This window comes from Macaca mulatta, chromosome 1 (assembly GCF_049350105.2).
Source record: "Macaca mulatta isolate MMU2019108-1 chromosome 1, T2T-MMU8v2.0, whole genome shotgun sequence".
In the NCBI taxonomy this organism is placed as follows: Eukaryota; Metazoa; Chordata; class Mammalia; order Primates; family Cercopithecidae; genus Macaca; species Macaca mulatta.
This window is the reverse complement of record NC_133406.1, coordinates 230,664,475-230,677,040: the sequence shown is the minus strand read 5'-3', so window position 1 is coordinate 230,677,040 and position 12,566 is coordinate 230,664,475. Positions and strand designations below refer to the sequence as shown.

General features: G+C 43.4%; 1 protein-coding gene across 6 annotated transcripts in view; it reads left to right on the top strand.

Annotated features, from left to right (window-relative positions):
- The window catches only part of UBE4B (ubiquitination factor E4B), a 146,767-nt gene that overhangs the window by 28,285 nt on the left and 105,916 nt on the right, over window positions 1–12,566 (top strand). For all 6 annotated transcript variants that reach the window (XM_077974778.1, XM_077974760.1, XM_077974774.1 and 3 more), the window contains one exon: window positions 11,358–11,544. In XM_077974778.1, coding sequence (XP_077830904.1) covers window positions 11,511–11,544 — 34 coding nt within the window. In that variant the 5' untranslated portion in view covers window positions 11,358–11,510. The remainder of the gene's footprint in view (window positions 1–11,357; window positions 11,545–12,566) is intronic.

Below are 12,566 nucleotides of genomic sequence, written 5' to 3'. Positions count from 1 at the left end.
TTGAAATACTCCTGCATGTGGTCATCAGAAAATAAGCCATTCCTCAAGCACCTTGACTTCTAAGGGATAGAGGTTCATTTTGCTGTGTATTTTAGAATCCCTAGTAAGCTAGTGAGATTCTGGATAATTTTTTTTTTTTTGGAGCCAGTCTCACTCTGTTGCCCAGGCTAGAGTGCAGTGGTGCAATTGTAGTTCACTAGGCTCAAGTGATCCTTCTGCCTCAGCCTTCTGAGTAGCTACGGCTACAGGCACGTGCCACCATGCCCAGCTAAGTTTTAACATTTTTTTTGTAGAGATGGCATCTTACTATGCTGCTCAGGCTGATCTTGAGCTCCTGGCCTCAAGTGATCCTCCCACCTAGGCTTCCCAAAATGCTAGGATTATAGGTGTAAGCCACTGCACCTGGCCCTGGACAAGAGTTTGTTTCCAGCTTCTGTTTTCTGTTTTTATTTTTACCTCAAAAGACAGTAAGATATAAATGAGATGCATAAATGAAGCATACTGCAAACCTACGGTATACTTACTTGTAGAATTTACAGTATTGGAATCCACCCTTTAATAACAAGGCGTAAAAGGGAAGTATCAGAAGAGAGGAGCAGACAACTGGCCACATTTCTGTGATTGTGCAAAACTTGTTTGTTTGTTTGTGAGACAGAGTCTCTGTCACCCAGGCTGGAGTGCAAGTGGCACGATTTTCGCCCACTACAACCTCTGCTTCCTGGGTTTAAGCAATTCTCCTGCCTCAGCCTCCCAAGTAGCTGGGATTACAGGCGTCCTACACCATGCCCAGCTAATCTTTTATATTTTTATTAGAGATGGGGTTTCACCATCTTGGCCAGATGAGTCTGGAACTCCTGGCTTCAGGTAATCCGCCTGCTTCCCAAAGTGCTGGGATTACATGCATGAGCCACCACGCTTGGCCTGGAGCAAGTTTTTATGGAGGATTAAGTGACAGGCATTCTCTGGGAGAGTCATCTTTTAAGATTTTTTGGGGTAAGGGATCTCCTTGAAAATCTTGAGGGAATTGAAGGTCCTCCTGGCCTTCATGGGTCCCAGGATTTGGACGCCTGCCCCAGGTACTCTCAACTCTACCCTGAAATCAAGCCGCACCAGCAAAGCTGATGCTTGGATCTCTTCCTTTGGGCTACTCTCAAACGTTTTCCGTTGAATCTTGTTTTGCCATTAATCATCTGCTGATGTTGAGGAGCGTTGTCAGTTGCTTACTGTGTTGCTATACGTGTGTAGTGTGTGCTGATCTCACTCCTGGCTTTATCTTCTTTTTTCTTTTTCTTTTTTTTGAGACGAGGTCTCGCTCTGTCGCCAGGCTGCAGTGCAGTGGTGCAATCTCGGCTCACTGCAACCTCTTCCTCCTGGGTTAAAGCGATTCTTCTGCCTCAGCTTCCTGAGTATCTGGGATTACAGGCGCCCACCACCACACCCAGCTAATTTTTGTATTTTTAGTAGAGACGGTGTTTCACCATGTTGGCCAGGATGCTCTCAATCTCTTGACCTTGTGACCCACCCACCTCGGCCTCCCAAAATGTTGGGATTATAGGCCTGAGCCACTGTGCCTGGCCCTATTTTTTCTACCATCATTTTGCTTCTGTCCTAATTTCCTTATCTCTTTGAATTAAACTTGTTAATTTAATTAAGTTAAATTGAAAATACATTTGATGTGTGTTTTTTTGTTTGTTTCTTTTGAAATGGAGTCTCGCTCTGTCACCCAGGCTGGAGTGCCATGGCATGATCCCGGCTCACTGCAACCTCCGTGTCCTGGGTTTAAGTGATTTTCCTTCCTCAGCCTCCCAAGTAGCTGGGATTATAGGCATGAGCCACCATACCCAGCTAATTTTTATATTTTTAGTAGAGTTGAGGTTTCGCCATTTTGGCCAGGCTGGTCTCGAATTCCTGACCTCAGGTAATCTGCCCACCTCGGGCTCCCAAAGTGTTGGGACTGCAGGCATAAGCCACCACGCCTGGCCTTCTTAATGTATTTTTTGTTAATCACTTTAAATCTTTCCTAGAACAAGAAAATAATGATAGTGAAGCCAGGTGCAGTGGCTCACACCTGTAATCCCAGCATTTTTGAAGGCCGAGGCGAGTGGATCACCTGAGGTCAGGAGTTCAAGACCAGCATGACCAACATGGCGAAACCCCATCTTTACTAAAAATACCAAATGAGCCGGGTGTAGTGGCACATGCCTGTGTAATCCCAGCTACTCGGGAGACTGAGGCAGGAGAATGGCTTGTACCTGGGAGGTGAAGGTTGCAGTGATCCGAGATTGCGCCATTGCACTCCAGCCTGGGCGACAAGAGTGAAACTCCGTCTCAGGAAAAAAAAAAAAAACCACACAAGAAAGAAAGAAAATAGTGATGGCGAATAAAATGGATGTTGGGGCTGGTTATACTTTGGGAGGCCAAGGCAGGGGGATCACCTGAGGTCAGGAGTTTGAGACCAGCCTGGCCAACATGGCGAAACCCCGTCTCTAATAAAAATACAAAAATTAGTCAGGTGTGGTGGCTCATGCCTGTGGTCCCAGCCACTGGGGAGGCTGAGACAGAAGAATCGCTTGAACCCAGGAGGCAGAGGTTGCAGTGAGCTGAAACTGCACCCCTGCACTCTAGCCTGGGTGACAGAGAGTGAGACTGTCTCAAAAATAAAACAAAAAAAACCAGATGTCGGCAGCCTGTAGGACATTTCTGGTTGGGTATTCTTCCAGGTACCTCATACTCAGTAATCTAATCATAACCCATCTTCTTAAAATCTCCTTCTGTATTCTCAATTTTAGGGTATTTTACCATTCATTTAGGTATCCGGGCCTGTTATCTGGATTCTTCATCTTCCTCACTTTTCACTTCCAAATAACAGCCAAGTTCTGTTGGGGACACACATGAAGTATCTCTGGAACTGTCCCTTCCCATGCCCATTGCCCAGGCTTGCTTGTGCCCTGCCTCCATTCATTCTCCACACAGTAGCTAGAGTGATTTCTTTTAAAAGGTGTATCTGGGCTGGGCGAGGTGGCTCACCCCTGTAATCCCAGCACTTTGGGAGGCCAAGTCAGACGGATCACTGAGGTCGTAAGGAGTTTGAGACCAGCCTGACTAACATGGTGAAACCCCGTCTCTATCAAAAATACAAAAATTAGCCGGGTGTGGTGGTGGGTGCCTGTAATCCCAGCTGTTTGGGAGGCTGAAGCAGGAGAATTGCTTGAACCAGGGAGGCAGAGGTTGCAATGAGCTGAGACCATGCCATTGCACTTCAGCCTGGGCAACAAAAATAAAACTCTGACTCAATAAAAAATAAAGAAAGAAAGAAAGAAAGAAAAGAAAAGAGAAGTACATCTGACCTGGTTATTCACCTGCTTAAATCCTTCAAAGGATTTCTTCTTGCCTTCATGAACAAGTTCAGTGTATTAGGATGGTATTCACAGCTCGTCACGAGCTTGTTGCGGCTTGTCTTTCTTGTCTGTGCCTCACCATGTCCGTACACACTCACTCTTACCCACTGCTCAGCGTTCCTTAAACAGTGTGTGTGTTCACAAAGCCTCCCGCCCTCTGCCGGCGCTCCTTTGTTCCTTGTCTGCCTAACCCCTACCTGTCCTGAAAAAGAAACTCAAGTCACGTAATAAGCACATAGCATTTGTATGTTGCTCGATTTTCAAAATTGCTCTCTGGGATGATTCAGTTATTACATGAATATACAGTTAGCGTAAATGAATTTGATTCCTGAAAACCTAATACAAGGTAGTGAAAAAAAGTAAGGTGATACTCTATGCACAAGCAAACTGCTGATCACATCTCTGGGGAATTGCAGTATTTCTATGCATACGTGCAGTAAGTAATAGAACATCTTATTGGGCTTAAGCCAAAAATGGGATATATTGTAAGGATACAGGAGTCTTCTTTCTGAACCTAGGGATAGAAAGATAGCTGGGTCACAAGAAGAGACTGGAATCAAGAATCCAGATGTTGCCAGGGCTTCCCGTGTCTGCCTCATTATCATCACCCTTCCATTCCACTCTCTATCACCTCGTCTCTTTCTCACTTCCTTTTCCTCTCTCTACAACCCTGGCTAATGCATCTCTGTGCCTACTGTATGCCGCCTTACACGGCTAAAGAAAAAAACACAAGCCATGCTGGTGGGTCTAACTTTTCCCTTAACTTTCTATTCTGGAATTTTTTTTTTTTTGAAAGAGTCTCACTATGTTGCCCAGGTTGGAGTGCAGTGGCATGATCTCTGCTCACTGCAACCTCTGCCTCCCAGGTTCAAGCGATTCTCCTGCCTCAGCTTCCTAAGTAGCTGGGATTACAGGTGCCCGCTACCACGCCCAGCTAATTTTCGTATTTTTAATAGAGGTGGGGTTTCACCACGTTGACCAGGCTGGTCTTGAACTCCTGACCTCAAGTGATCCACCCGCCCGGCCTCCCAAAGTGCTGGGATTAAAGGCATGAGCCACCGTGCCTGGCCCTGAAAATTATTAAATCTGCTGAAAATTTGAATGACTTACCTAGATTCATCAGTTTATTTTTTGTCACATTCCCTTTCTCTGTCTGTATATAAATGTGTGTGTATACATCTATACACCCACACATACTTGTTGGTTTGGGCTGAACTATTTGAAAATATGGAGAACCACTAAAGCAGATGGGAACTAGGAGGAAGGAAGGGAAGACTTCATTGAGAAGGTAACATTTGAGCAAAGATCCAGGTCAGGGAGTAGGATATGGAGCAGTTATGGGGCAAGGGGAGGGGAGGAGCGTGCGGGGGAGGAAGGGGCAGGTGCCCAGTAAGCAACCACCAGCGCCCAGCTGTGTGTTGAAGGAAGAGGAGACGTCACTGTATTATTGTCCACATATTCACCAGCCCTGTCTGGGGAAGGTTCTATTTCACCACCCTGCTGGGGTAGTTTTAGCCCTGTGACTGTTTTGGCCAATTAAATGTGAACAGAATTGAACGTGTTGTGGCTGCGCCAGTGTGGAGTGTGCCCTGCCTCTTGCCCTTTGCCTGGGCGATCGCTAGTGTTCCCATCAGAGGCTGCTCTTCCACCCTGGGTCTTGGAGTGAAGACGTTATGGAGCAGGGCCGCACTCTCATCTGAAGGTTTTCCCACGGTAGATGCGGTGGGAAATAATAATGGTTTTCATTGTTTTCATCAGAAATTCTGTGAAAGAAGAAAGATGAGGAAAACTGGAAATGTATTGTGTCATTGCCATTTGCATTTATGTATAATTTGCACTAATAATAATGTCCATTATAATGTAAATCTACATCCTTTTAAAAAATAAATGGAATCACTACGTGTACTCTTTTACAACTGACTTTTTCAATTCAATTTTTAAAAAAAATGTAAAGTACACATAACAAAAAGTATACCTCATTTTAAAAGTGGTAGACATCAAAGTGAATATAACATATATAATTGTCCGCCTCCCTTCCTCCTTCCCTTCCTCCCTTCCTTTCTTCCTTTCCTCACTTCCTCACTTCCTCCCTTCCTTCCTTCCCTCCTTCCCTCTCTATTTAGAGGCAGGGTCTTACTCTGACACCCAGGCTGGAGTGCAGTGGTACAATCATAGCTCACTTCAGCCTTGACCTCCTGCTTCAGTCCCCCTAGTAGCTGGCACTACACATCGTGTGTGCCACCATGCCCAGCTAATTTTTTATTTTTTGTGGGATTGGGAGGGTCTTGCCATGTTCCCCAGGCTGATTTTGAGCTTGTGGGCTCAAGTGATCCCCCTGCCTTGGCCTCCCAGCGTGCTGAGATTACAGGGGTGAACCACCGCATCTGACCATGAAATGTTTTTAAAGGAAACTGAAGAATTTTAGATCACAGAGCTGTGATGTTCGGATGTAAATGCATTTTTTGGAGAAACATTGTTGGGCTTAGATTAGGCATACTGTGAAATTTTCATAGCATTTAATAAGTTTTAAACATGGCCAGCTATGAAAAAAGAAAATAAAACCAGTAATAAAAGTAGGAGTTATTGGCCAGGCGCGGTGGTTCATGCCTGTAATCCTAGCACTTTGGGAAGCTAAGGCAGGTAGATCACTTGAGGTCAGGAGTTCGAGACCAGTCTGACCAGCAAGGTGAAACCTCATCTCCACTAAAAATACAGAAATTAGCCAGGCGTGGTGGTGCATGTATGTAATCCCAGCTACTCGGGAGGCTGAGACAGGAGAATGATATGAACCCGGGAGGCGGAGGTTGCAGTGAGCCAAGATTGTACCACCGCACTCCAACCTGGGCGACAGAGCGAGACTCCATCTCAAAAAAAAAATAAAAATAAAAATAAAAAAACAGAACTAGGAGTTATCTTCATCTTTACAAAGAGACTACCCCAAAGAAAGTATTTGCAATTATTTTTCTTTATATTGGAATTCACTTTTTTTTTTAATTTAGAAAAGTAAGACGCTTTTGTAGAATGACTGTTAAACTTATAACAGTGTTTTATGGGTGTTTTTCCCCACAAACTGCTAAAACTAAGAGGAACAGTTTGGCCCATCCTGTCTTAGCTTCTGCCTGAAATCACAATGGCCTTCACTGTTTTGAATCTATTTTTAGTTCATCAGGAACGTGAGGGTAGGAAGTGCTGCATCATGATATAACAGATTAGGAGAAAGCCCTATTTTAATGTCATTTGTGAAATAAGAACTGAAACAGACAAGAAAAACTCTAGGAATGAGATTTCATAATTATTATGTGTGGCTTTTGAGTTGTGGTTTAGGACACAAATTGAGGAATTGGAAGTTTTTTTTTTTTATACTTTAGTTTTTTTTCTCTGTGAGATAATGGGAAAACAAAATTCTCTTAAAAAGGACTTTTGTTTAACTTAAAAGAGATTATGCCAGTCCTCTGGGCTTAATGTTAAAAAAGTCAAGTAAACAATGAGAAAAATGTTTAATCATATTTTGGTGTGTTGTGACTTTTTTGGTGTGTATCTTATGTGTTCTGTTTGTGATAAAAAGTGAGGTTGCATCTCTTAGTAGTCAAATTAATTAGATACACTTTTTTTTTTTTTTTTTTTTTGAGACCCAGCTCTCACTAGGTCGCACAGACTGGAGTTTATAGCTCTCTGCGGCCTTGACCTCCCCAGGCTCCACCTCAGTTTTTTTTTTGTTGTTGTTGTTGAGACGGAGTCTGGCTCTGTGGCCCAGGCTTGGCGTGATCTCAGCTCACTGCAAGCTCCGCCTCTTGGGTTCATGCCATTCTCCTGCCTCAGCCTCCAAGTAGCTCGGACTACAGGTGCTCGCCACCATACCCGGCTAATTTTTTTGTATTTTTAGTAGACAGGGTTTCACCGTGTTAGCCAGAATGGTCTTGATCTCCTGAACTCGTGATCCGACTGCCTTAGCCTCCCAAAGTGCTGGGATTACAGGCAAGAGCCACCGCTCCTGGCTGGTTTTTTTTTTTTTTTTTTTTTAAAGACGGAGTCTTGCTCTGTTGTCCAGGTTGGAGTGCAATGGCACAATCTTGGCTCACTGCAACCTCCGCCTCCTGGGCTGGTCTCTAACTCCTGACCTGAAGTGATCCCACCTACCTTGGCCTCCCAAAATGCTGGGATTACAAGCATGAGCCACTGCACCTGGCACAGTTTTTTTTTTTCTTTTTTCTTTTTTTGCGAGGGAGTCTCGCTCTGTTGTCCAGGCTGGAGTGCAGTGGTGCGATCTCGGCTCACTGTGACTTCCGCCTCTTGGGTTCAAGTGTTTCTCCTGCCTCAACCTCCTGAGTAGCTGGGATTACAGGGGCATGCTACCATACCCGGCTAATTTTTGGTATTTTTTGTAGAGATGGAGTTTCACCCTGTTAGGCTGGTCTCGAATTCCTGACCTCAGGCCATCTGCCTGCCTTGGCCTCCCAAAGTGCTGGAATTACAGGCGTGAGCCACTGCACCTGGCCAGTTTTTGTATTTTTTACTAAAATATCACACATGTCATAGGGCAGATCAGAGCCGGTGTTTCTCCATGTTGCCCAGGCTGGAGGTAAACCTTTATACCTGTGATTGCACAAAGCCATTCTCTTGTGAGTCCCCAATCCAGATATTCCCAGGTTGCTAACCCAGTTCAAAGCTGCCACCAGTGTAGAAGGCAGTCAGACCACCGAAGGGCGTCATCCTCTACTGAGAGCCCTGATGTGGGCACCCCAGAACGCTGCCCCCTGTATGGCACTTCCTAAATTTTCCAGCAGATCTTTAAGATGGGGCAGGATGTATTCTCCCAATCTTCTCCTACCCCTTATGTCATGTGTGGACCTGCCTCTGTCTCTTAACTCTTTCTTCCTGCTTAATAGTCTGCAACATGCTTCACAAAGTCTCGATTCTTCAACCTTTTTTGAAACCTTAGAATCCTTTCTTTCTTCAACCCTGTATTACAGTGAGTCAGAACATTTATTCTCTGTTTATATCACTGAGTAGAACATCCAAATTTAACATCTCGGGCTGAACTTGGCACTGAGGTTTAAGGTGACTTCATATTTTTTCCAGCAATAGTAGGTGTGCTCTTCCAATGATAATGATAATGTCAACTAATAAATTAGTCAATTTTATGTTCAGTACATTTTTCTAGTATTTTTCATTTATTCAGCAAATATTTAGAGAGCACCTACCATGTGTCATGTGCCTACCACTGTTCTAGGCACTGGTGCAACAGAAGTCCTTGCCTTTAAGAAACTTCAAGTAGGGGGATAGAAACTAAGCAATACACAAATATATCACACATGTCATAGGGCAGATCAGAGCCACGGTGAAAAAATAAGTAGGGAAAGGGACAAGGTGGTGGTTTTCTCACAACCCTATGAGGAAGACCCTGGTTTTTTTCTAATTTTTTAAAGACAGAGTCTCACTTCATCGCCCAGGCTGGAGTGCAGTGGTGTGATATCGGCTCACTGCAATGACCACCTCCCAGGTTCAAGCGATTCTCCTGCCTCAGCCTCCGAAGTAACTGGGATTACAGGCGTGTGCCACCATGCCCAACTGATCTTTGTATTTTTAGTAAAGACAGGGTTTTGCCGTGTTGGCCAGTCTGGTCTTGAACTCCTGACCTCAAATGATCCACCACCTCGGACTCCCCTCAGCCAATGATTTCATCCCCGTTGTGCAAATGTGCAGTGTACAGTCGTCCATTGGGCAGAAACTGAAGCACAGAGCCATTAAGTGACTTATCCGGATAGGCTCCAGATAAGTAAAGTAGTCAATAATAAAGGTTGAATTTGAATTAGAAATCAAGCATGAACTCCTAAATTTAACTGTCTATAAGATAATGAAACTTGGTCCGGCACGATGGCTCACACTTGTAATCACAGCGCTTTGAGGGGGCTGAGGTGGGAGGATTGTTTGAGCCCAGGAATTTGAGACCAGCCTGGGCAACATGGTGAGATGCCATGTCTACAAAAAATTAAAAATTAGGTGGGTGTGGTGGTACATGCCTGTAGTCCCAGCTACTTGGGAGGCTGAGACAGGAGAATCGCGTGAACCTGGGAGGGAAAGGTTGCAGTGAGCCGAGATGGTGCCATTGTACTCCAGCCTGGGCAACGAGAGTGAAACTCCGTCTCAAAAAAAAAAATTTACATTCTATACAGAAGACTATATTTAACGTGTATATTAAGAAGAAGAATAAGATGAATACCCATGAACTGATTACTCATAGTTGTAAGTATACAACCCAGTGAGTTTTCATAAAGTGAAGATACCTGTGACGCTAGTTAAAAACAACAACAACAACAAAACACCATTACCAGATCCCTAGAATCTCACTCCTCCCTCTCCCGAGCTTCTTCCTGCCCCTTTCCCACCAAGGATAACCATTATCCAAACTAATGGTATAGTTTAGTTTTTCTTATTTTCAAATTTTATAGAAATGGGGTTATACAGTCTATGTTTTTTTTACATCTGGCTGCTTTTGCTCAGGGGACATGGGTAAATCTATTAGGAAGCTTTTGGAGATGCCCTGCTGTTAGTAAGAGTTCAACAAATACATTTTGAATGAATGGATTATTTCTCTCTTTCAATAAGGTGTTACTTTTTAATTATATGTTAAAAGGAAGAAGTGGCAGATTATATTTTTATTGAATCAAATAAAAAAAGAAAACCTGATCATTTGCTCCTACAAGTGATGGTTAAATTTGTTTCTTACTGTAACTTTTGTTTCTCATTGTTTTAGTGAATTAAATTGGCTATTTATTTATTTATTTATTTTGGAGATAGATGGAGTCTCCCTCTGTTGCCCAGGCTGGAGTGCAGTGATGCCATCTCAGCTCACCGCAACCTCCACCTCCTGGGTTCAAGCGATTCTCCTGCCTCAGCCTCCTGAGTAGCTGGGATACAGGCGTGCACCACCACAACTGGCTAATTTTTGTATTTTTAGTAGAGATGGGATTTCACCGTGTTGGTCAGGCTGTTCTCGAACTCCTGACCTCATGATCCTCTCGCCTCGGCCTCCCACAGTGCTGGGATTACAGGTGTGAGCCACCACACCCAGCCAATTGGCTATTTATTTTTAAATCTTACCTATTTGAAATGACCAAGTTAGGTCATTTTATTAAAATAACACCAAGCTTTAGTGTGTTACAAGCATAGGCTGGACATGGTGCTTCACGCTCATAATCCTAGTACTCTGGGAGGCCAAGGTGGGAGGATCACTTGGGGCCAGGAGGTTGAGACCAGCCTGGGCAACATAGTGAGACCTCATCTCTGCCAAAAATTAAAGAAATTAATTAGCTGGGCATGGTAGTGTGCACCTGTAGTCTTAGATACTTAGGAGGCTGAGGTGGGAAGATTACTTGAGCCCAGGAGTTCAAGGCTGCAGTGAGCTATGATTGAAATACTGCACTCCAGCTTGGATGACAGAGAGAGGCTCTCTAAAATAAAGTGTAATATGCTTACTGTAAAGTCACCATATCAGACTCTCTCTAAAATAAAGTGTAATATGCTTACTGTAAAGTCACCATATCGGCCAAGGAGGTGTGATAAACAGAGATGGTAAGCGAACTAACATACAGTATATATGTACTTATGTTTGTATGTATATACGTATTCATGTGTGTATGAATTAGAGGTGGGGTGTCGCTGCCTTGCTCAGGCTGGTCTCGAACTCCCAGGCTCAAGCGATTCCCCTCACCTCAGCCTCCCAGGCAGCTGAGACTATAGGCAGGCACCACTGCACCTGGCCAAGATCCAGTTGTTAAAAACTCAAGTGGTAGAGCTTGTAAGAATAGTGGTAGAGCGAGCTATTCTCTCAGAAGAGTACTTTTGCTCAAGGCGTATTTAGTTGTTAAGCTCTGGTGTGGTTATGGATAATGTCATTCTCTGGCAGAATTGTGTTTCTGCTGTTTAGTTACAGAATGCTCTTTTCCCCTGACGTTGTAGATTCGACGGAGGCGCCTTGCACGACTTGCTGGTGGACAGACCTCTCAGCCAACCACCCCACTCACCTCTCCCCAGAGGGAGAACCCTCCGGGGCCTCCCATAGCGGCATCAGCCCCAGGACCCTCTCAGAGTCTTGGTCTCAATGTCCACAACATGACCCCAGCTACCTCCCCAATAGGTGCATCAGGTAAGCCCGAGCTTCATACCTGGGACTCTTTTGTAATTCTTCTTAGCTTTTTGTTAAGCTGATGGTTGCCATGTTTCCAGAACAGATTAAAATGAAGTGGACATCAGCTCTTTAAAATCCTCCAAGTAGTAATTTAAATACCATTTCAATGTGTTGTGTTATCGCCTTTTTTTTTTTATTGCAATCTGTTAAACCAATTGCTTTTCTTTCCATAACTTGCATCTTTTTTTTTTTTTTTTTTTCCAAACAGGTTTAGGTATTATCTCTGATGACAAGATGATTAAGACTGAATGTGGTTCTGCTGATTTTATGAATTTGGTTGATGGTTTTAAGATAAAATAATCTGAAAATGCAAGACTAAAATAATGGTCAAAATGAACACCTCTAATTGCAGATTTCCTCGTCTTCATTCTACATTGGCACATAACTTTTTCTCTAACTTTTCAGAGGATAAAACTACCTGATAGGATGTTTTAGAACTATCTCATTAAAAGTAAAAGTTTATTTCTTTATAATAAATGAGCTGATGCTTGATATCCAGGACTGTCTTTGTTGGGAAATGATAATATTTCTTCATACTGTGTATTTGCAAATATCTCTCTTTTGTCTGTGAACTTTTCTGAAATCAAGCATAGTATTATTGTCATATAATAATTATTTTATAATTACTTAGGATTCTAGTTGGGTAAAGGGGGTGCTAAGAGGCCTGCATTGATCATAATATTATCTAATAATTTGATAGTCAACCTACGTCATCTATCTTCTTGATCTAGAATCATGTGTCAATTAAAAGTATTTGCAGAGGTTTTGTTCCTGTACTTCTTGATAGGTATCAATGTAGACTATAGATATATATATATAAATGTTTAGACCTAATGTGGTTCAGCCAAAACACCTATTAGTAATAAAGAATGCCCTTGCCTATAATGTTTCCTCTGTATGTCTCTGAGAAGCTCTGATGGTCTTCTGGTAGGATTGACGGGTTCAGGATTCCAAATGTGATTTTCCTTGGACACAGTACT